Source organism: Oryzias latipes, chromosome 8 (genome assembly GCF_053564925.1).
Source record: "Oryzias latipes strain Hd-rR chromosome 8, Olatipes_Hd-rR_3.1".
Lineage (NCBI taxonomy): Eukaryota > Metazoa > Chordata > Actinopteri > Beloniformes > Adrianichthyidae > Oryzias > Oryzias latipes.
In genome coordinates this window covers 21404976-21426640 of record NC_136244.1, presented here as the reverse complement: position 1 = coordinate 21426640, position 21665 = coordinate 21404976, and the positions used below count along the sequence as shown (strand labels likewise).

The 21665-nt window shown below is 39.2% G+C and overlaps 4 protein-coding genes across 6 annotated transcripts; 2 read left to right on the top strand and 2 right to left on the bottom strand.

The window, feature by feature from the left end:
- Window positions 1-61: 61 nt before the first annotated feature.
- Window positions 62-6816, bottom strand: tubg1 (tubulin, gamma 1). The gene is made up of 11 exons (XM_004071308.4): window positions 6611-6816; window positions 6170-6282; window positions 5090-5257; window positions 4941-5009; window positions 3881-3960; window positions 3672-3798; window positions 2280-2366; window positions 1927-2076; window positions 1701-1853; window positions 1142-1303; window positions 62-847 (listed from the first exon to the last, which is right to left on the bottom strand). Exons 1-11 carry the CDS (start codon window positions 6657-6659, stop codon window positions 650-652), a joined length of 1356 nt encoding a protein of 451 aa, XP_004071356.1. The 5' UTR covers window positions 6660-6816; the 3' UTR covers window positions 62-649.
- A 699-nt stretch (window positions 6817-7515) lies between these two features.
- Window positions 7516-13541, top strand: retreg3 (reticulophagy regulator family member 3). Of its 2 annotated transcripts, XM_011477972.4 has the most exons (10): window positions 7516-7663; window positions 7902-8180; window positions 9225-9331; window positions 9551-9581; window positions 9657-9783; window positions 9933-10017; window positions 10428-10565; window positions 10820-10899; window positions 11340-11472; window positions 11560-13541. In XM_011477972.4, exons 2-10 carry the CDS (start codon window positions 7933-7935, stop codon window positions 12108-12110), a joined length of 1500 nt encoding a protein of 499 aa, XP_011476274.1. In that variant the 5' UTR covers window positions 7516-7663; window positions 7902-7932; the 3' UTR covers window positions 12111-13541. The 2 variants fall into 2 exon arrangements, with proteins under 2 accessions (XP_011476274.1, XP_004071623.1); XM_004071575.5 differs by having other exon boundaries at window positions 7598-8180.
- Window positions 13542-13987: 446 nt separating this feature from the next.
- Window positions 13988-16534, top strand: psmc3ip (PSMC3 interacting protein). Its single transcript, XM_004071311.4, has 8 exons — window positions 13988-14135; window positions 15272-15372; window positions 15455-15544; window positions 15626-15737; window positions 15813-15958; window positions 16037-16090; window positions 16182-16241; window positions 16307-16534. The coding sequence occupies exons 1-8, from the start codon at window positions 14117-14119 to the stop codon at window positions 16361-16363; spliced, it is 639 nt and encodes a 212-aa protein (XP_004071359.1). The 5' UTR covers window positions 13988-14116; the 3' UTR covers window positions 16364-16534.
- A 398-nt stretch (window positions 16535-16932) lies between these two features.
- Window positions 16933-21405, bottom strand: mlx (MAX dimerization protein MLX). Of its 2 annotated transcripts, none has more exons than XM_023957437.2 (8): window positions 21267-21405; window positions 20373-20409; window positions 20153-20242; window positions 19699-19808; window positions 19514-19616; window positions 19125-19224; window positions 18599-18800; window positions 16933-17916 (listed from the first exon to the last, which is right to left on the bottom strand). In XM_023957437.2, exons 1-8 carry the CDS (start codon window positions 21300-21302, stop codon window positions 17860-17862), a joined length of 735 nt encoding a protein of 244 aa, XP_023813205.1. In that variant the 5' UTR covers window positions 21303-21405; the 3' UTR covers window positions 16933-17859. The 2 variants fall into 2 exon arrangements, with proteins under 2 accessions (XP_023813205.1, XP_023813206.1); XM_023957438.2 differs by lacking the exon at window positions 21267-21405 and adding an exon at window positions 20906-21225.
- Between the last annotated feature and the right edge of the window lie 260 nt (window positions 21406-21665).

Sequence of the window (21665 nt, the reverse complement as noted above, 5' to 3'; positions counted from 1 at the left end):
ATGTTACAGTTCTGCTGTTCACAATCAGGCATTGCTGAATCTGAAAAAAGAAACAGAAAACTTTCATACAAAACGACTTTATTCATTTCAAACAGGTCCAACAAGCAAAGCAACAGGAAAATGATAAACAGCTATGCTTGGTTGCATATTTACAGGCATTTGTAAATACAAATGTTAAGATGTGAACTTCCATTTGACATTCCTGTTGGTCAACATGACAACATGAGCAGACGGCCAGTAAAATGTGTCGGAAGGATGAGTACTCCCTCATATCTCATCTACAACCAAACATAAGCAGGAAAAGGCAGCAGTTTATTTAACAAAAAGAAGACTAATGAGGCCACCGGGGAAGAACAGTGTTCATATATTTATAGATGCTTTCATAGAATAGTTTTTCAGTAATGAAGTACAGCCACTTGATGGACAACTTTTATAAATGCACTTCCTTGAAATGACACGGTTCCAAAAACCACTTTGGTTGGTTTAAACGTTAATCCATTGGTTTGTTTTTCAGAGAAAACCATCACGGCATGCTTTAAGAGGCCAATAAATACCTCTGAGAATGGCAGCTATGTGAGGAAAATACTGAGGGGAGCTAATAAGGAGTAAGTTCAACATGTAGGCTGAAAGCAATGCAGACGCCGAGCGTTCACTGTTCCTGTGTGCCCCATGAAATGTAGTCGGGTCTGGTGGCTGCGCTGTACTCGTCCACCAGCTGCTGCACCACTTCGCGTGAGTTGTCCAGCTCGTCAAAGTTGTCCTTGAAAATGTCCTCTTTGCGGAACTGCTCCAGGAAGGCCTCGCGCTTACGCAGCTTGTCGTACTGCCGGCACGTCCGCTCGAACAACTGTGGGCCGTCAGAAAAAGGATACAGAAATCATCTCTGAAATGTGACATCTCACTCCCTCCCACTTCCTTCTACTCTCATTTTCTGTTTTGTTTCTTCCACTTTGGACTTTAGGGAAAAATTCACCATCTGACAGTCTTGAGGTACATGAGATGACCTCATGAGGTTCCTACTCGAATTTGGTGAAAGAAAAATGTTTGGTGTGACACAAAAAAACATCTAAACCTGTATTGGTGAATTAGCAGATTAGCCAACAATCCAAAGCAGAGATAAAGTAACCATGTGAGGCCTTACGGATGAGATGCTAGTGTGGTTGGCCATCATGAGCCCGCTGACTCTGTGAGCTGAGGGCAGGTATGGAGATTTCCTGGACAAGGCCACCTGGATGCTGGCTGGACCCCAGGGGATGAAGTTGGCAAGTTTTCGCTCCCGGATCCTTTGAAGGCTTTTGTGGACCTAAAGGACATTCAGTTCAAATGTTTAAAGCCTCCAGCCTTTAGGCTTTTTGTTAAAGTTCAAGTTTAAAGCTCTTGAAGACCCACTCAGATCATCTTTTCAGCTATTTTACAAATGTTCCCAGTGGTCTTTGAATTATGATTATGCCATCTTAGCCACAAAAAAACTGTTTTCTAAGATTTAGTTTCTGTAGAAATTTCCCCCTGACTTGTGGGCGGGACCATTGGTGCAGAGTAGCCCCCCCTCCTTCCAAGGCGTTCTATGTTTTCAGGACTTTTCCACCACCTTACAGCCCCTCACACTTCAATCCTAAGCTTAATTTTCTTTATTTATGCCCCCCACAATCAGAATTTTTTTTTTATCAGTGGGTCTTTAAACACGAGCTGCTAGCTCATACCTGCGTGGGGTCCACCTCTCCCTGGATGATGTTCAGTATGGCGATGTAGCAGTGGCTCGGCTGCCTCTCTCTGCCCGTGGACACCATCACGTTCTTGGGTTGCAGAAGCCTTCTCATCACATCCAGCACCGTTGTTTTCCTCACGCTAGCAACCTGAAAACACGATTTTAGGCTCGCCGTCACAGCCTCCTTTCCATCCCGATCGGCGCCGGAGGACTCAACTCACCGACTGGTCGGTAGTGAGCGGGGTGTACCCGGTCATGAGGAAGTGGAGCCGAGGCGTGGGGATGAGTGAGGCGATCAGACCGATCAGGTCGTTGTTCATGTAGCCCGGGTAGCGCAGCGTTGTTGTGCTTGCAGACATGATGGTGGAAACCTGCATGAAAGTTTTCAGAAGTTGACATATTTCAGTTCTGGGTAACGAATAATGTTTTATTTTGAAAGTGATTTTTTTTTTAACTAACTAGTTTTGATCAGGCAGCGACTGCCATTTCCCATGATAGATTTTTTTTAAAAACTCTAAGCTAAAAGCAAAACTATTCAAAAAAACATGACGTAAAAGACAGAAATCTCACTCACCAGCTGATTGATCTGGGAGAATGAGGGGTTCTGGATGTGCAGCCTGTCTGTGGCGATGCGATTCAGGGCTGTGTTATCCAGCACCACCTGATTAACGACAAACACTGCGAGCATTAGGCCAAACGGAGGGAAGAGCAGGTCAATGCGGTGCCGAGGAAACAGTGAAGGGGCATTGCTGTAACGATGCAGTCCAAGAAGCCGCACAGAGTGCTGTTGTTAGGATGATCGAACATAAAGGATGCACTGTGCAGCTTCAACAGGGAGGCCGATTCTTAAGCCAGATTCTATTTTCTCGGGCAAATTCAATCAAGATGAAAGCCTTATGCAAGACCCTGGAGGAAGTGTGTATTAAAGAGGAAACACAATTAGCCTATCGGACCATCTCAGACTAATACAACCACCAGTTTAAGGAGGAGATGTGATAAGTGGGGTTCTTAAGAGCTTTACAACTCGGCCTGCCGTCTGCATGTCAATGCCAGCTGCTGTCTCCATAGATCAGATCCCAGCTGTCAACAAGAAGCCCCCCCCCCCACCCCTCTGCATTTGCATACTAAATAACTTCTGTTTTAGACTAAAAAACTAAAGCTAAGAGGGGGGCGATTGTCAAAACTGCAGGCTAGAGCATTGGAGTGACAGCTTTCCAGAGTGTTAAAGTCTTTTATTTCAGTCCAGTCATTTCTAACTTAAGGAGACTAAGCAGGGGGGTAATTATTACTAAGTAAGGTCAGGCCCCCTCTTATGTTATTTAATTTATTGAACAAGAGAGATTTATGATTTTGGAGGGAAATAGTTTAACCACTAAACTCCCAAAAAATTTATATAGTGGTTCATCTTTTGCAGTTTTGCTGATTTTTTTCGGTGCAATTTAGCTTTTTTTGTTATTTGTTTTTTAAGCGAACCCTGTTCTCCACCTTGATTGGCTGTAGAGGATGTCAATCAATCTCCTCTGTGCTGTGCCTCCTGTACAGCATGAGTTTAGTTTGCCAAAACTACATTTTTGATCACAAGCAGATTTTTGTTTTGATTCATGAAACCGGACTCATCTTTCTACAAAGATTTGACCTTTTAGAGTTTAAACAAAAGGGGAAAAAAGTGTTAAAATGTTCATGTCTCACAGGAAAGAGTGTAAAGTGTTTACAGCCTTAAAACATCTGTGAGCCACGGATTATTTTTAGAACGTAACCCCTGAGATAAACTTCTTTAAGAAATTCAGCTTTTTTCTACAAAATAAGCCCACTAAAATGTGTTTGTGAATACAAATAAATACTAAAGAATAAAACCTGGTTGAAACTTGTGGTTCATTTTCTTTAAACTGAAGTCTCTGAGCCTTTTTAAAGTCTGTTAGTTCATTTTGGAGTTGATCAACATCCCGTGTGGAGGGCTGCAGCTCACCACGCAGTCTGCGTTCTGGGTGAGCCTCTTCAGCGTGAGCAGCGAGTTGTACGGCTGAACGACCACGTCACTCATCTCATCCTGGTTGGGGAAGACCGAGTACGTCTGGACCAGCTTCTTCGGGTACCTGAATTGCAGCAAAAATATGTTATTGGCAACTATCCTATCATTGGGGGAGAAAAGAAAACCAAACAAATGTGTTTGTGGACCTGTCATTGAGCTTTTCTAGCAGGTAGGATCCCAGGCCGGAGCCAGTGCCCCCAGCAATGGAATGACACAGAACGAACCCCTGCAAGGACAAAGGCAAACTCATTAGCTGCACACCGGCGTGTGCCACATAAGGCCTACCAGAAAGTGTGCAGAAAGCTAAAAGTGTGTGGGTGAGTCAAATGCCTCGCTTCCTAGGCAGTTATATAAATGGTAGCACAACCCCACCTCACAAATGGGCTCCCTAAACCCGCCCAGGAGCGTTCTGTAATACCTGCCTTCAGTCCTGGACTGCCTATTATCACCAAACACATTGAGCGCCACACCCTGCCAACATACACATGCCAACAGCTGCTCAGCCCACCTTCCTATCCACCGCACACATGAGAGCACGCACTAAATAATAATGTGGGGTCATGACAAGAAGGAGTTCCACAAACTGCAGACCGTTTAGGGGAAATGTGAGTTATTTTATGGGAGGCTGGAGGCCGAATTAAGCTCACGGGGAAAAAAAAAAGGGGGGGGGACTAAGAATAATAATAGGAGTTTGACACAACCAGAGCTCTGCTGGTTTTTACTCAGTCAGTCATTTGCACATTTTCACACCAAAACGTCACTAATAAACTAGGTTACAAAATTCAAGGGCAGAAAGGGTTGACTCGTCAATCTAAAGCTGTGGCGCGCAGAAGGGTTTTTGTGAATGGAAGCGTTTCTCTCCACCTCTGTGTTATATTGTGAGGCAGTGACAAAGACGTAACGAGTGCTGCGTGAGAAAACAAGTCAGATTTTTACCACACTTGTGTCAGGTGACTCGCTTTGTAATCAGGACATTGAGTTTGTACAGTTTGAATTGTTTTTTGTTTTTTTTAAACAAATGTCTGGAACTAAAACTTAAGCTGAAAGCATCAAAAGTAAACTTTTTTATTTATTTATTTATAGATCCCTGTAAATCAGCAACACAACAAAATGTTTTACTTTAAAACTACTATGTATATTATGTAATGTATGTATGTATATATGTAATTACAGTGTGGTAGAGAGTCTAAAATGCATCAAACTTGCCTCCAGACTGTCGCTGCCATCTGCCTCTCGATCAATTATATCAAAGATGTCTTCTTGAATTTTCTTTCCCTGAGAAGAGAAATTGCAGTTTGCAAACAGGTCTACAAAATCTGTGATGAAGATGAGGGGAAGTGACTTGTGTAAATCACCTGGGAATACCCACTGGCCCAGTTGTTACCAGCACCTCCGCCGTGCTCAGAGAGGTAGATGTTCTCGGGGTTGTACAGGTTTGCATAAGGAGAATTGAGAATGGAGTGGATGACGCGAGGCTCCAGATCCAACAGTACAGCGCGAGGGATGTAGTGCTCATCATCAGCCTAAAAAAATTAAAAATAAATAACCAGGGGTTAAATTTAGATATCAGGTAAGATACCTGGTCTCTTAAAAGAGAGACCTTAGAGAATGTCTCTCTTTCTCACTCAAATCTCAAATAAGAGTGCCCTCTAGTGGCTAAATGTGTTGTTATTGAAACAGAAACTTGTCTGCTTACCAACCATTCAAAAGTTAATTATTAATCAACTTGTACAACAATCATTAAAAATATGCAGATTATTTAATACATTTTAACTAGTTCCAACCATAAAATACGATTCAAAATTTGTTTCACTTCACTGCTAAGAAATGAATCAAACATTCATGATAACTGTTTGATCTTGACAATGAAATTGTTGACATTGGTTTTAGTTTGTTTAATTTCAGTTTTTTTTCTTCTGTGTAAAAAAAACTAATATGAAAGTTGCATAAAATGTTTTTTTTACTTTATTAAAGCTGTATAACATTACAGAAATTTATATTAGCAGGTTAGCTTCTTTTTTTTTTTTGGGGGGGGGGGGTATTTCAATTCAATTTCAATTTTATTTGCATAGCCCAAATTCCCAACAACAGTCATCTCGATGGACTTTGTATCGGTAATTGAAAAGTAAAACTTAGAATCAAATTTAAAAGGATCATGAATACATAGAATTCAATAGTGGAAAATACTAAACTAAACTGGCATCCCTGCCCTTAGACCCTCCTTCGGTTATCCAAAGATCTATTGACAGAAGACATATATGATATACTGACAGATCAGTATTTCCGCTCAAGGGTAAATGAATAAAAGTACGTTTTTATTTTTTGGTAGAGTGCACCTAAACCTGTTGTGATCTCAGTCCTGTGGTTAATCTTGCCTTTTGTTGTAATTATTTGTTTCGGGTAGGACCCGTGCTCTTGACTTGGTGAACGTTCACCTGATAGAAGAAGACATCCTTTCTGTCGGTTCCTTCAGTTGCAAACTCCTCCACGATTCCCTCAGGACTGATCCCATGCTCAGCACACAGCTGCTTCCAGAACTCGAACCCGACTGCAAAACGAAAACGGAGAATTAGTATTAGATTACATTCGTTTTTGACTAAACAGTTTCTAGTTTGAGAACACGCAGCTGTTCTGTGAATGACAGCTACTGTTACCTATACTATACTGTTTCTGGACACCATGTTAGCCGTTAGCTAGCCGGAATAGCATCATCACTGCGGTTATTTCCCACCAAAGAGATGTTCAGCTGAAAGGTCCAAGAACCATTTAAGAAGATTTAACCTAACTGTCTAGGTCGAATGGTGGAGAGTCGTCGAACAAAATATAAAGGAAACGGTTCAGAAACTTAACTTAAGGGTATGAAAAAAATGACCTACTTTGATTGCCACATTGTCCAAGCTGAAGAGTTATAATTTCCCGCGGCATGGTTAGTTGCTTTTTATTTTGCTAGCCTGTCTGCTAGCGAAATAATGAAAGCTAGCCCCCAGGTTACACCGATTTTCCCCTGACCAGCAGCGACAACAACAACCCGCTCGTTCCCGCTAACTGGCGTGCTGAATTCTTCTACGGATGTTCATGGGACAATGTTCACGCTCGGTGCTGCCCCCTAGTGTGTTGGAGTACAATACATTTTTTTTAAAGATGGTAATCTTCTCTTTCGAATTTGTTCTTTAAAAACAATTTATACCATTTTGGTTATAATCTTTTTGGGGCCATGCATTTTTTCCGGTTTGATTTTTCTCGTCAAATCGATAAGCACGTTATATTTTGTGCCACAAAGTGACCACAAGTTTAATTAATTCAAACAAAGTTTAGTAAACCCATATAGGCACTAAGTTTTTTAACAGTATTTTACAATATTTTTTCATTGACATGATATGTGTTTCTTGACCAAGCAAACCTTACTACTACCATCAATAGTAATAATAAATCGTCATAGGTTTTTGGTCCAACAAAACAGCATAGACAGATACACAAATTAGTTTCAGTAATCTTTTTTGACATGCATAAACATACATAAGTATAAAGAGGCTTATTTTACAAGGATTGAGGAAAAAAAATATGTCATATAAGAAGAGATTAAAAACAAACCCAATGAATCGTTTATTCCAGAGTTTTAATGAATTGTAGAAAGTCCCATATACATTTGTAGCAAGTCTGCTCTGCTTATCATAAAAGTAATTAAAAAAAGACAAGTATAAATGATTGTAATAAGAAAAAATATATATATATTTTTTTAAATAAATGAGCTTTACAGTTCATTTAAACATACGAAAATATGCTTGAGGTTTTGCCCCAGCCTGGGAAGTTAGTCTGCACTTTTGTACCTGAACGCACTGTGACGCAACTGCTTTCCTGAAATCTGATTGGATCAATCGACGCTGGGAATAGATACGCCATGTTGACATTTTCCGAAGCGACCACAAAATGTATTTTAGATATATATTTTATAATTAGTGTCAGGTTTCTCTGAAACTTTATTTTTAGACCTTGTATAATGTTGTTTTTAACGCTGTAAGAGAAATGTTGTAACATTAACATCAGTGCGGAGTTGTGGTCGCTCACTGTTAGCACTGATAGCCGTTAGCTTGTGTTCTTCTGTCACCGGCGGAGCCCCTCATCAAGCTGTTTACCGGTTTCCACTCAGCTTAATTCTCTCTTTTACAGACTGACAGTGTTCCACAGCAGACACAGTTTGATGGCGTACTCTGGAGCGATGGAAAGCGCCCCTATGGACGATCGTCCCGCGTCTCAGAGTTCAAGCAATTGCCTTCGAAGTCGACCATTCTCCAGCGAAAGAGACGCCCGAGTTCGGGTCGTGAAAGCAGAACTTCAGTCCAAACTGGGGCCCTACGAGCCCGTTCTGACCTACCTGCAGTCTCTCCTGGTGTGGGAGAGACCACTTCACAGCGCCCTGTTCTTTCTTGCTGTAAACACGGCGTTCTGGTGAGTTTGACAAATAAATACACTTTTTTAGAAATTTGTTTGTGATCATTTTCCTGTAAGATAAACTTTAAAACAGGTGAAAATGACAGCAAAGCAAGTAGATGACAGTAAAAGTGTTGCAATTGTCAGTAAAACATCAAACAGGTGGTTCAATAGCTCCAAAACTTGTTTGATTTGAGATATTAGTCCAGTATTTTTCACAAAGGATGTGTTTTGCAACAGACAGGCTTGAGAACTGTAACCTAGACTCTATTCTGTTGAAATATGGATGTTGTGAATTGCTAACTTAAAAATCAAAAGGTTAAATCCAAGATTTGAGCAGTAGCTTAACATTTTAAATGTCAAATATCAGGGTTAAAGTGTGCAGATCTGGCACAAGTTTGGGGTCTGTTAGTGTTCATTCTTGTTTAATCAGAAATCTCTGGAAAAATCTTGTTTATGAACACGTTTTTGACACATCATTTCTATTATTTTTGTTTTTTATCATGTACTCCATACTAAATATATCTTCGACCACGTTGAAAATGAATCTCTTAAATGATGAGTGTTTGGATTCTACATTGGAATAATAAAAGTAACCATGTTTCTTTAAAAACAAAAAGGGGTTTCCTTCCCAAAAAATATGCTCAAAAAACAACAAAAGGCTAATAGTTGTTGACCAGAAACGTCTTAATGGGATTAATCTGAGGATTGGCAGAATCCTGCAGCATTGTTGTTGCCAACAATTCTGTGAAAACCTGAGATCTGAAATTAGAGCAACAGAGACTCGTGTTTAGATCCCAGGCAGTCTTACTCAGCCAAAAACAAAGAGCAGTTTTTTCTGTTTTGTAGCTTAACAACTAGTTCTTTCAGTGGTTTTGTCGTTGATTCAAAACTTTATTTATGGGAAACCCCTCCTAACCAATGATCACTCCTTTTTTTTTTTTTTTACCATTAATTGAATTGTGCGCTTTTTTTTTCTTCTTTAAATTTGATTTAATTCTTTGCATAGTCTTAAGGAAACAGGCAGCTAAAGCGCTGTTATTTGCATGCTTCCGGTTCCAGGTTTTTTGCCTTTACATCGATGCGTCTGCTGTTCATCCTGGCCTCTTCGCTTGCTGTCCTTGTGTCTTTTGACACCTGGAGGAATAAAATCTGGCCAAGGATTAGAGGTGTGTTTTTCTCTTCAAATTGTGGTTCTTTATATTCAGAATGTCCTTTTTTTATGCTTGTTAAAATCTATGTTTACTAAATGCGCGAGTGGAACATCAATCGGCAAACGATAAAGAAAGAAAATGACCAAACTACAGTTTGGGGAACTTTGGAATCTTTCTAATCCACGTGTCTTCATACCTCTCAGTTGTAACGCTTTGTTTCTTTGCTCTTTACAGTCAGAAAACTGGATGAATCTGAAAATGAAAGGTGTGTTTCTGTTATTTCTTCTGCAGCATTCATTGTTCGCTAAAGTGCTTCAGTCCAACATGTCTGTTTCCGCAGCTGGGCCTTGGTGCAGCCCGGCATCCTAAGTGTACCAGAGCTTTGCCATCACCTGGCAGAGGCCTGGGTCAGCGGATCAGTTCTCATGTGCTTCATGGTTCAATTCAAACAACGAAACCCTGGCAATGTAAGGATTACCGCCCAGCACCATGTATTTAATCCTCTTATTCATGTGAACTGCTTCAGTTGATCCACCTGCATTCCCTCAATGAATATTACATGGGTGACGTGCTGTGCAGGCAGTGACTTCTATCTCTGTGTTCTTCTCTGGAGCAGTTCTGCGTTCTGACCTGCGGGTTGTTCACCTGTTTGGCCGTGGTTGGGTGCTACATTTCTGGATTGGTACTGTCCTACGCTGCATGTGAGTCCGAGCAGTTTTACCGGTCCTAACTACCGGTCACGCCCTGCTGCTACACTGTTGGCAGGAAACTCATTTTATGCCAAATGAAAAATATATGAGTGAAACCAGATCTGTGGGGCCCCGACACAAGGTTTGGCCTACGAAGTGATTAAAACAGGGAGGAGGAAGAGGAGGAGGAGGAGGAGGAGGAGAGGACAGGAATCTAAAGAGGTCAGGCGGACAGCAGGTTAATCTCCTAACCTGGAGCTGGTGTTAGACTGCAGAGGGCGGGCCAGTCCACAGCTGTCCGCCTGTCTGTATTCTCAAACCCAACATGTTTGTAGATCTTCATTGATTTTATAGAAAAAACAAAAGCAAAACACTTAAATATCACCATAAGTGTCATGACTTTCCTCCTCCCTCGTTGGCAGTGTTGGTCATCCTCCTGGCTCCTCTGGCAGCATACCATCGAGTCTTTCAGCATGCGTGCATGAAGTTGGAGCCAGTCCTGCAGCGGCTGGATTTCAGCATCCATGGATACATGATGTCAAAGCCCATCGATAATCAGTGTGAGTTTGACGCACACGTTTGTCTTTCAGATCTACGTTCACTGCATTGAACTGAAGTGACCCCATCTGACTGCTTCATTAAAAGCAGTTGATGCTTTACAATTTATGTTCTCCCTTTTAAAAAAAAAAGCATCTTTAAAGGTTTGTTTTGTTTGGACAAAGCTGGATATGGAAATCTGTTATTGCATTTACCAAAGCCGCCTTTTCTTTCACTGTTTCTAAGTTATCTAACGGCGGTGTACGTCTGTCTTTAGTCCTGCGAAGGTCCGTACGTGGTGCAGCCTCAGGTGAAGCCAGCGACAGCGAGGAAGAGTTAGCCGCTTTCTGCCCAACAGTAAGTCTGTTGGTTTCTATTGTCTGTCAGTGTTTGAGGCTGCTCTTGTGTAGGTTTTAGGCTATGTCAGCCCAAAGGAAAGGGATCCAATAATTTTTTTTTTCTTGACCAAATAAAAAAGACAGAGCTGAACTGCTGTGTACTAACTCTATGAAGAGACTGTTTGCTTTGATGAATGGCATGTGTGCTTTTCTGGACTACCTCATAGGACAGTGCAGGCAAATGGCAGATCTTTGACACCATTTCACAATGGTAGGATTTACACAGGGAAAAATGAGTTCGACAACAAACAGAAACTTGGAACGATCTATTAATCAACAAGTAGCAGCTTGTCTGCAAAGCCTCCTGTGTGCCAACTTTCTTTTTTTTAGGACAAAAAAAAGAAAATAAAAGAACCATAAATCTGTGTTTAGTATTTTAACGGAATCTCTTTGTTTCAGTTCGATGATGACGTTGTTGCTAAGGAGCTTGCTCTGACTGACTCTGAGCACTCGGATGCAGATGTGTCCTACACCGAGAACGGAACATTTAATCTTTCGCGTGGTCAGACCCCGCTCACTGAGGGTTCTGAGGGTAAGTTTGACAGAACAGTAGATTTACTTCTCCCCTTTTCCTGCTTTGCTATTTTCTCTGACATTATCTACTCGGGTTTTTGCTCAGATTTCGACAGACACAGCGACGGGGAAGAATCCTTCGCTCAAGATCTTCCAGATTTCCCATCCATAAACCCGGACGCCACTCTGATGGATGACGACGATGACACCAGCATTGGGCTACCTAGTCTAGGTCCATCTGGACTCACCAGCCACAGGGCTTCAGTGCTGGATGTGGATTCTCATCTGGACTCAGACCAGGAAGATCTAGACAGCGAACCTTCTCTAAGCAGCCTGCCGTTGGCCTCAAGTCTGACTGGAGATTTGGCGGGGGTCATTGCGAGCAACATGATCCAGGCTGCACTGAGTGGCGCGATGCAGCCTCGCCCTCACGTCACCCAGCGCAGACAAGGTCCCCCCAGGGCTGGGGCCCACCGCAGCTACCGCAAGCAGTCCAGCTCTGAGCTGGACACAGACTGGGACGGGGAGGACTTTGAAATGCTTGATCAGTCCGAACTGAACCAGATGGATCCCCTCGCAGGGGGAGGAGGGGCCGCTGCTGGAGGAGAAAGTCACGGATCAAACTTCTTATCAAGTCTAATGGGTAAACCACAGTGAGGCGCGTGCTGCTGGGGGCCCGTCTGCACGTGTGCAGCTTGATGGACAGTGCAGAATGATGGGAGCTGCGAACTTCTAAGGAAGGAGACTTTAGGTTCCAGCAGCCCGGCCTCTAAACGCCATCAGTTTATCACTGTGAAGTATTTTTCTCCTCAAAACTTTATCCTCGTGCTCTTCATCTCTAAAAGACAAAAAACAATCAGATGTAATGTAGGCTGAGCAATAGAAAACACAACAAAAAAAACATCTGATAAACCAGCATTTTTAAAAATTGTTCCATCCAATAATTAAAAACTTTCAATTTAGAAACATATTACACATTTTTTTTTAATTCAACAGGGATATCGAACATACACTAGGACGAAATACAACATTCCATTAGCTTGAACTGAGCCAGTTTGGTACTAACGTTGAAAATCAGCGTTTTAATGTCACAATGCAATAGATGGTAACCATTTGAGAACAAATTCTATACCTTTTCAGAAACTATTCATGGTGTGCCTCTGTCCTTGACTTGTTGGCATGACCTTTTGATAATGGATTTCTTTAATCAACTTCATTTCAGTGATTTTAAATGCTGATCAGAGCAGTAGATTTAATAAAAAAAACTGTTCATTCAAGATTGAATTTAAACTTTTCTGAGTTTTATTTTACTACTGACTGATAAACAAACCCGCAGAATCTTGTTGGAGCCAATTGATGGTACATACGTGTGTTGCAAGTTTGACCGTAATCCCTAAGAAAAGAGGCGCTTCTTTTTTATTTTAGGATTTTTTTCTTCTTCATTATTTTGCACTAATTCTCAGCTTTGTGTGTATTCTTTTTGGAGAAAAAAGATCTAAAAAAAAAATCCTTCAATATTTTTTCTGTCATGTTTTTAGGCGGCCCGAGCTTTTTTTTTAAAAGATGGAATAGAAATGTTCAGCTTCTGATATAAAAACTGTTTACAACTAGAATAAATAAAATATAGGTCTCCTTTTTTATTTTGAAATTTAAAGTGACTTTTGTTCTGGTGGTCTATACATGGTTGAACCATGTCAGAATGTCAGTGTAGAACTTGAAAGAGGGAAAAATATTGAAACAATTTCAAGTATTATTAAGGCAATCAAGATTTTTCAAGTGGAAGACATGTTGCTCTCTGTTGTTTTTAAAATACTTGCTTAAAATATGGTGTAATGTTTGCTGGATCCATCTTTGGTTGAAGGACATAAGTTGTGCACTGGCTGAAATTTGCAGACATTTTAAGAATAATTAGTTTCGATTGGTTTATTTTGGTATAAATATTTTTCCTCTCAAGCTGATCTGTAAAGTCATTTCCTTGGTGGTAAGTCATACATTTTATGTGAACAGTATTGTATTTTCTTCTCAAATGTATCTGGTTTTGATATGTTTCGGAGTGAAAATTGTATTGAATAAAAATGTTTGCAGTTATTTCTGACTTTTGCTGTATATAAAAATACTTTGTAGCTGAATTATTGAAATTCTGTCAACTAACCATTTTTATGGGTTTATGAGTGAACTGGAAAGGAGAAAAAGAAACCATAAAATAATGATTTTAATCTAGGAACCTTTTTAAAACTACACTCTTCCTGTAGATTTTCTTTATTTAAAATCACGTTTCGTTGATATCCGTCCCAACGTCAACTTAAAAAAAATTTGACAGTGGTAGGCGCCACCCACTTAAAACCTAAACAAGGGTAGATCGGAAACAAGCTGACACCTGCAATGACAGAGGTCTCACTTCGCCTGAATTTGAAAGCGCATAAAATCAAAAGATAGTCCGCAAAAATTGTAAGTGTATTATTTTGAGACTCAAACACTGTACAAGATGATACCTTTGTGTTATCAAATAAGTTTCCCCACAAAATTATAGCTATAATTTCATTTACATTAAAGTAGTTTTTTGCTTAAGCTAAGCATCTTTATATATAGTCGATCATCTCCATGACGCAAAATTCGCGCGAAACTTGATCGAGGAAGCTAAAGAGAAGCCAGCGTCGTTAAAGATGAGCAAAAAGGATAACGGTAGGGCGAAAGTAATTAAAACGCTTTGGATGTTTTCGATTTGGTTAGGTTGGTGGATTACTGAACTAACTAGTTTAGTCGAAGCTCAGGAAATAGGTTAGAAAGCCTAGCTAACTTAGCCGACGCGTTAGCTAAACTTTCGCTAGTACTGTATATGATTCGTTTTTTGGCACAAACCACTGTTTTAGTTTTTTTTTTCCTTTTTCTTTTGCCTTTTCGTGGTGGAAGAATACATCCAGCTCCTTCAGGAGATACCTGCTTATAATTGTTACATTATATGGAATAACTGTGGAAAAAAAGTTTCGTATAAAGAAGTGTTTCTTGAGAGATACGATTTATTTCAGCAAGACATAGCATTAAGTTAACCTAAGAATAGCTTCCCTGAGTATTATAGGTATAGCAAGTATAATAATAGACCACGTAGCTGTAGCGTACTAGGAAGTATACAAACTGAATACATCTGTATTGAAACATTTTAGGTTTAAAGTATATAGGAAACATTTTAAAAAGTAAACTTCAAGTATACTACCCTTAAATTTACTATTTTTTGCCATCACCTTTACCAAGAATTAAAAGTAAGTTCATTTATGTTTTATTTTTTCCATCATCTGAAGTTTTATATTATATTTAGTAATTTGCCAAATTTTATCATTTTCTCGTGTGTTCAAAAAATGTGAAATACTTAATTAAATCTTTATTTAATCTACTATTTCAACATAAAACATTTGGTCTGCTATTCTAGCCACCTGACCCATCTGTGTTCATCCCCTTAGCAAAATGTAATCTATTTAAGTGTACTACAAGTTACTTGTCCTAAAAAGGAGGCAGTTGAAGTTTACTTTTTATTTACTATCTATATATTTTTTCAATTTAAAATGTTCCAATTTAATCTGAAGAAGTATTTAAGTTATTGTACTCTCTAAATTACATGTACATAGCCTACTTGCTAGACTTAAACTGAATTTCCTTTTAGTTCTTACATATCTTCAGTTCCCAGCATTCATAAATGCAACTTTGCTTGAAATGCTGATTTCCTGTATTCTGTAAGGTCTGTTTTTTGATGATGGGTCTTAAGTAAAGTTTGTAGGATGGGAAAGCCTCCGTGATGTTGTGGTTTCTTTTTTTGTCCTGTCCAGGTGCGACACTCATCCTTGCCTACCTGAATGAGAAGAACCGGCCCTACAGCGCGCAGGATGTCTTCTGTAACTTGCAGAAGCAGCATGGTTTGGGGAAAACGGTGAGGAGGTGCTCCCATACATTTAGCTCCTGCTGTGTGTTTGCTTTTTGCCTAATGATGGACTGCATCTATTCGCTGTCAGGCTGTGGTCAAGGCCATGGAGCTCCTGGCTCTGGAGGGGAAGATCAAGGAGAAAACCTACGGGAAGCAAAAGATCTACTTCGCAGATCAGGTTGGTTTTCTCTTCAGGGAATGCTTTGAGTTTTGTAAAAAGTTTGCAGAGTGCAACCATCTCTGCCCATCTTTCCCACAGTCTCAGTTCAAAGACGTGAACGATGCAGACCTGAAGGCAATGGATCATGAGATCTCGGCTCTCTGTGCAGAGGTTCAGTCCGTCACACAAAGCTGCAGGGAGTTAGACGCAGGTGTTGATTCAGGACCCTGGGTGTATTTCTTTGAAGTTTTCTCACTTTACATTTACTTGTGATGTGTTTTAACAGAGCTGAAGGAGCTGAACAGTTCCCTCACAACAGAAGAAATGGTCGCCGAGATCCAGCAGCTGAAAACCGAATGCTCTGGGTACAGAGAGCGTTTGGAGAAGATCAAGTCGGCATCAAATCACGTCACACCCGAGGAGAAGGAGAAGGTACAAACCAAAGAAACTCCACGTCAACCCAAGACCCTCATGCATGTTTCCTCTACAGTCAAAGTCGTTTGCTTACAGGTTTACAAGGAGAGGGATGTTTACGTTAAAGAGTGGAGGAAGAGGAAGAGACTGGTAGGACATTGTTAATAAAAAAAGCATCGTCTTAAAGACATTTTTTATTAGGATAATGCAGCACAGAAAGGTTTTCCTTGGTTTCCATCAGGCTTCAGACATGATGGATGCAATCCTGGAGGGATATCCAAAGAGCAAAAAGGAATTCCTGGTAGGTAAACCGTCCAAAGATCTACTTTTTCAAGCCCTGAGGGCTCTAACTCTGTTTTTTTACAGGATGAAGTTGGAGTGGAGACTGATGAAGACTGTAAGGTGGTTTTTCCAAATACCTGAGCAAAAGGATGGATTGTGAAGCTACTAAACTAGGAAAACAAATCTGATGTTTAATTTATAAATGTGGTTTTTGAATAAATAGTACATGTTTACTCAACATTAGAATAAAAACAAGCCAATGTTATGGCATTTTTTAGTTGAAAATGAAAATAAAAACAACTATTTGTAGCACTTATGTGTCACTTTTCAGTTACGTTTTCGTGTTTCCATTTGAAAATGTGGCAAATTAAAAAAGGTTTGAATGTCCAGAAAGTTTAAGTCATTTGGTTCTAAAAGGGAGAACATGGTATTCTTCGCTTTTAGGTATAGACCAAACTGGGAAAAATGAACCCTCAGCTGAGCCGACGTCATGCTTAGGACGACGTTTTAATGCCTGAACCCGAGATTTAAGTTTTCAAAAGCTTTGTTACAAACTGCTGCTATAGCATTTTATGCCTTTTTCTCTCCATTTCATCCATTTGGAAGTGTCAATTTACTGGCCATAGAAAGCACAATTCAACAAGACAAACGGATATTTTAATAAAATGCAGACATATTCAAATATCCCACCAACACAAATGTAATCAGACTTTTTGTAAAGTTGCTTTATTGCTTTGTGATTATACAATATAACTGAAGTGGCCACAGATTTTAACTTAAAAATATCTGAAACAAAATTGATTAAAATTTCTTATTTTTTGTGGGGGGGAAAAAAAACACTTAAAACCGGGAACTTACGAAATGATTTTAATGAAACGTCTGCAAACGGAATAATGAAAAGAAGGCAATTATAACCCAAATGGGTTGTATAAAACACATTCTGATCTGCTCAGAAATAAGGCTGAAAAATCCCTCGGTGATGAATTGTGGGGCATTTTTATCTGTTTTGTCCCAATTCAATTCACTATAATGAAGGTTTTTTTTCATTGGTTTGTCAAAACTACATTTAAAATGTGAATTATTTCACATTAAAGTATTTTTTTAAAGGAAATCATGGGGAAGTGTCCCATGGCGTGCACTAAAAGCGCACATAAAAGCCTGCGATGACAAAGTAGTCAAACACTTTCACAACTCCGGAGTGATTCTGTGCTCCGAGCCTCAAACTCAGGCGTAACATGCGCATTCTCCACATGCAATAGTCCTCCACGTGCAGCAGAAACCACCGTTAAACAGTTTGGTGTGGACCATTAAAAAAACAAAGCTGGGGGCATGAAGACACAACTAGCTGCTTGCTACAATATTTGGCAGCATGTTGGGATCAACGCGGACATTTCCTCTAAAAACAAATGCTGCATTTCAGCTTATGAAAAGCTCAGAAACTACTTTCTTTCGCCGCTCGGTCAAACACACCTGGTCATCTCCGCTCCAACCTCCACGAGGCTTCTTGAAGGGGGAATCCTCCGGCAGCCCTGGAGTCCCGGAGGAGCTAGAGTGGGAATAACTGCAGCACAGCCTCGCTGAAAACGTTTTTTTTAGTCATCTTGAGAGTCTGTTTTGGGGAGTTAAAGTCTCTTTGATCAGTAAAGCTGAACATTAATCTGCCGCAGGACGCCAACAACAAACTCCCGCAACGTCTACAAAAAAAAAGAAGAAAGAAATAGGAAAGTCTGAATAAAGACTCATTAGTTTTGTCTGTTTTCTACGACGCAGTATTAGGGCCACCATAAAACATTTACGAGAATAAAGTTGGTGAATTAGGAAGAAAATAGTTGCTTTTTCTAAAATACAGGCTGATTGTGTAAGCTTCTGACTAAATCCATCAATCACTTATGCCGATGCCATAAGGTTTTAGTTGAACATAGGAATCCATGTGCTATAATGCAGCTTTACTGTCGACGGCGTCAACGGTTCGCCCGCTAGAAATCTACACCTTATGGGTCAAGAATCTTTGAAGAGGCCCAGTTTCCTGCACAATGTCCTTCTAGTTCTAATAAAACGATGTTGAATCACTAAAAGACTTCCTTATTTGCTGAAGTAAATGTGCTCTACGTCTCTGAAACAAGATTTTGTTGCTTTTTGCTTATATTTTTCTTGGTAACAGACTTTAGCCTCATAAATTTATGACTACAATCTTGTAAACTTAATATATCTATTTTTTAAATAACAATTTGACTCTTTTACTTGTGATTTTATGACTTTTCTCTTCATTTTACCACTTTATGCTCGTAAATGTCTTTATTTGTTTGTTTTGATGGTGGCCCCAATACTCTGTCGTAGTTTTCTAAGCACAAACGCTAAAAAAGCAATATTTGGTACCTGTGGTTTGCAGTGCTCTTCAATCCAGCTAAAAACACAAGCAGACAGTTCTTCGAAGCTGCTGACTGAGACGGAGTTGCTGAAGGACACAAACAGGGAGTCCATGATGCTCTGAAAGATGTCAAACTTGACCTGGTCAGACACCTGATCCTCTCCCTGTTGTGGATTGCTCTGATGAGCCTTTACTATGTGCTCATAGTTCCTTCAAAAAAACAAAACAGACAGTATTTATACCACTAAAGGTTGACAGCAGTTATGAATTTAACAGTTTACTTCAGTTTCTATTAGATTATTGAAGCTAAAAAGGTCCTGGAGAAGAAGAAAAAACAAACTATGATACAAAAATGATGTTTTTTTCAACAAAACTTTACATTAGAAAAGGGGCAAGAACTTAAAAAAAATCAAAATCTCTTAATGCAAAAAAAACAACAACTATATTTTTAATCCAAATAAAGGCAGAGTGTTGACAAACTATGAGGAAGACTTAAGTAGGAAAAGGTGGTATGTCATTATAAGCTGCTCTCACGTTTTCATTATCTTAAGTGCCATAACTTCTTTCCTCAGGACAGAGACTTCCTCCTCTTGCTTCTTCTTTTCTTTATGAAGAAAATGAATGTAGTCAATAGCTAAAAAAAAAAAAAAGAATCAGAGCATTGTCAGTTAGTTTCTTCATACTGCTTTTTATGGTTTTTGCATCTATTTTGTGACCATAAAGGTAACTGAAACTAGATCGTGTTATCAGTTTTTAAATGTGTTTAGTGGAAACTACCATCTCACATTTACCTGACTGTCTGAAAATAACCTCACTTTTAGCATTACAGGTGTTTCAAATATAAAAAGAATAAATACTTTTACAAATGTAAAAGAACAAATGTTATCATCCCACTATTTCAATAGGTTTTGAGTAAATCTTACTTTTCTGCAGGATTGTAGCTTTGCTGATCTTCTGTGCTCCTACGGCAAACTCAGACTGCTGTTGACAGGTTGGAACAATTGACTGAAGATCATCATAACCTTTCTGAAATAAAAGTAAAGAAATATATACGAGATCAGATATCTGGAATTTTAAAGACAGTGACGCGATTCTTCTGCGGTCTCACCTTGATGGCATCTCTGCGCTTTTGCTCAGCTTGTGTGTGCGCTTGTCTCCTTCTGTCTTTATACGAGTCTTTAAGCGACGTCTCGTGTCTGTAGTCGCTGTCCTCATCATCTATTTTGGAATAAATTAAACTATTGTGACCCGACTCTGTTTTTGTGCTGTCGATCAAATTATAAAAAGCATTTCAATAAATACAAGAGTCAAATCTCAAAGTGGCCTCATGGTTCTATTGGGATGTTAGCATGTTTTTATAAACATTTCTCACCAAGAAAAAGTATATTAAATACTTTTAACCAAAGAATTTAGTCTTCCAGAAAAGGGTAGATAGCACAATTGTGGATTGAAAAGAAAAACAATAAAGTAATTTCCTATTATTTTCATTTATGATGACAGAGTAAAACTTTTGATTGATATCAAAACAGACTGGATGTCGATTTAAAAGACTCTAAAGCTACCAGTATTTGGTACTGAAGAGGCACTTGTTGACCCGATGCTGTTTGCTCTGGACACCACACTTCCTTTTCTGGCTGTTTCAATATAGAAACCTGCAAATATAAGCATAAATGTTTAGAAATATGACAAAAATAAGACATAAACAAAAAGAAAACCAATCCGAAAAAGTTGTTTTCTCACAGGCAGGATTTGATTTAAAAACAAAACCCAAAAACTACTCACTTTGGTCAAAGCCACCATCGCTGAAAGCACCATCTGTCTGCGCAGCCATCATAAAGAAGCAGGAGAAATGGACAAAAAGCGGTGGGTTTACCATTATAGACCAAAAAAAGAAAAGAAAGTGTGCTGTTCTAAATACTTTGATTACAAAGACCAGAACACCCACTGAGGATTGTCCTGGTTTAACACATTCAAGCAGGGAGAACACAACTCGTTCGATCGCAATTTAGTTAAAATTTAGGACAACAACAAAAGAACAGGTAAACTTCACAATTAGTGATTTTCTAGTGGCTCCCTCTTGAATGGTACTTTCAGCATCAAAGTTAAGCTGACATATAAAAAAATACAATTAATCTACTGTAAAGTCAAGATTCAAAGGTTTTTTAACATCAAAAATATCTCTTAAAATTTTACTTAGTGGCACTGGTACCAAACCTGACAAAACAAACTACATGCATTAGCTTAAATGTAAAGGCAGACTACTAGTACTTCTTCGTTATGAAATCTTGACAGAAACCAAATTTTCATTTTCCTACCGTCATTGTACACACAATGAAACCGACTCTCTCTCCGTTCTTTTGTTTAGATATCTACGGTTTTGCTGACCCAAGTGTATTTTTTTCATGTGCATGAAGACTTTTTAAAAACTGAATTAACCCGAGTTTTCCGGTAGCTTTGTTTACTTAGCTAGCTTGCTTTGCTAAGCACTTCAATGTTGCTTAACGTCACTAAGCTAGTTAGCCGCGAGGCTATTATCAAAGCACCGTTTCCACTTTACTTCCGCGTTTTGACAGCCGAGTCAGTTATAACTGCCGCCCCCAACAACACAGACCAAGTAATTATTTAAAAAAGTAAAGTTTGTGATAAGTTAAAATCTGGTTCATAAGAGTGACTTACTTTCCAGTGTTCCTCTGGGGATGTAGGATCCGTCATTTTGGAAGGCTGAAAAAACTAATAGTGGTGTCGCATTCACGTGTCACTCGTAAATTAAACTGCTTTGTTAGGAATGAGATGCGTTCATATTTCAAACCATCAACATTTAAATAATACTTTAACTATAAATATAAATACTTTATATATGTATGTGTTTTGTATACAAGTAGTTTTTTTGTTTCTGTGATTAATTAGTAAGAAGATACTTTTAAATGTTTTACCTTTTGATGTAATATGTAACTGACGTAATTTTTGGTAAAAATGTAGGCACCTATTGTTCAAACTTCAAGTATTTGTCACATATATTTATTTATTCCTTTAACTATTTATATACACAACAATGTGAATGTTAGTATCATTCAT

What these genes read in the sequence shown, in the direction of transcription:
- tubg1 (XM_004071308.4), bottom strand. Translation starts at nt 6,659, where the DNA reads ATGCCGCGGGAAATTATAACTCTTCAGCTTGGACAATGTGGCAATCAA. An exon ending in CTAGAAAAGCTCAATGACAG is followed by an intron (nt 3,799 to 3,880) that starts GTCCACAAACAC and finishes GCTGCAATTCAG; the next exon opens with GTACCCGAAGAAGCTGGTCC. An exon ending in CCCAGAACGCAGACTGCGTG is followed by an intron (nt 2,367 to 3,671) that starts GTGAGCTGCAGC and finishes GTCGTTAATCAG; the next exon opens with GTGGTGCTGGATAACACAGC.
- retreg3 (XM_011477972.4), top strand. Translation starts at nt 7,933, where the DNA reads ATGGCGTACTCTGGAGCGATGGAAAGCGCCCCTATGGACGATCGTCCC. An exon ending in GATGAATCTGAAAATGAAAG is followed by an intron (nt 9,582 to 9,656) that starts GTGTGTTTCTGT and finishes CTGTTTCCGCAG; the next exon opens with CTGGGCCTTGGTGCAGCCCG. An exon ending in GGTACTGTCCTACGCTGCAT is followed by an intron (nt 10,018 to 10,427) that starts GTGAGTCCGAGC and finishes CCTCGTTGGCAG; the next exon opens with TGTTGGTCATCCTCCTGGCT.
- psmc3ip (XM_004071311.4), top strand. An exon ending in GGAGGAAGAGGAAGAGACTG is followed by an intron (nt 16,091 to 16,181) that starts GTAGGACATTGT and finishes GGTTTCCATCAG; the next exon opens with GCTTCAGACATGATGGATGC. An exon ending in AGAGCAAAAAGGAATTCCTG is followed by an intron (nt 16,242 to 16,306) that starts GTAGGTAAACCG and finishes GTTTTTTTACAG; the next exon opens with GATGAAGTTGGAGTGGAGAC.
- mlx (XM_023957437.2), bottom strand. Translation starts at nt 21,302, where the DNA reads ATGACGGATCCTACATCCCCAGAGGAACACTGGAAA. An exon ending in CCCCAGAGGAACACTGGAAA is followed by an intron (nt 20,410 to 21,266) that starts GTAAGTCACTCT and finishes ATGGCTGCGCAG; the next exon opens with ACAGATGGTGCTTTCAGCGA. An exon ending in AGCTACAATCCTGCAGAAAA is followed by an intron (nt 19,225 to 19,513) that starts GTAAGATTTACT and finishes TTTTTTTTTTAG; the next exon opens with CTATTGACTACATTCATTTT.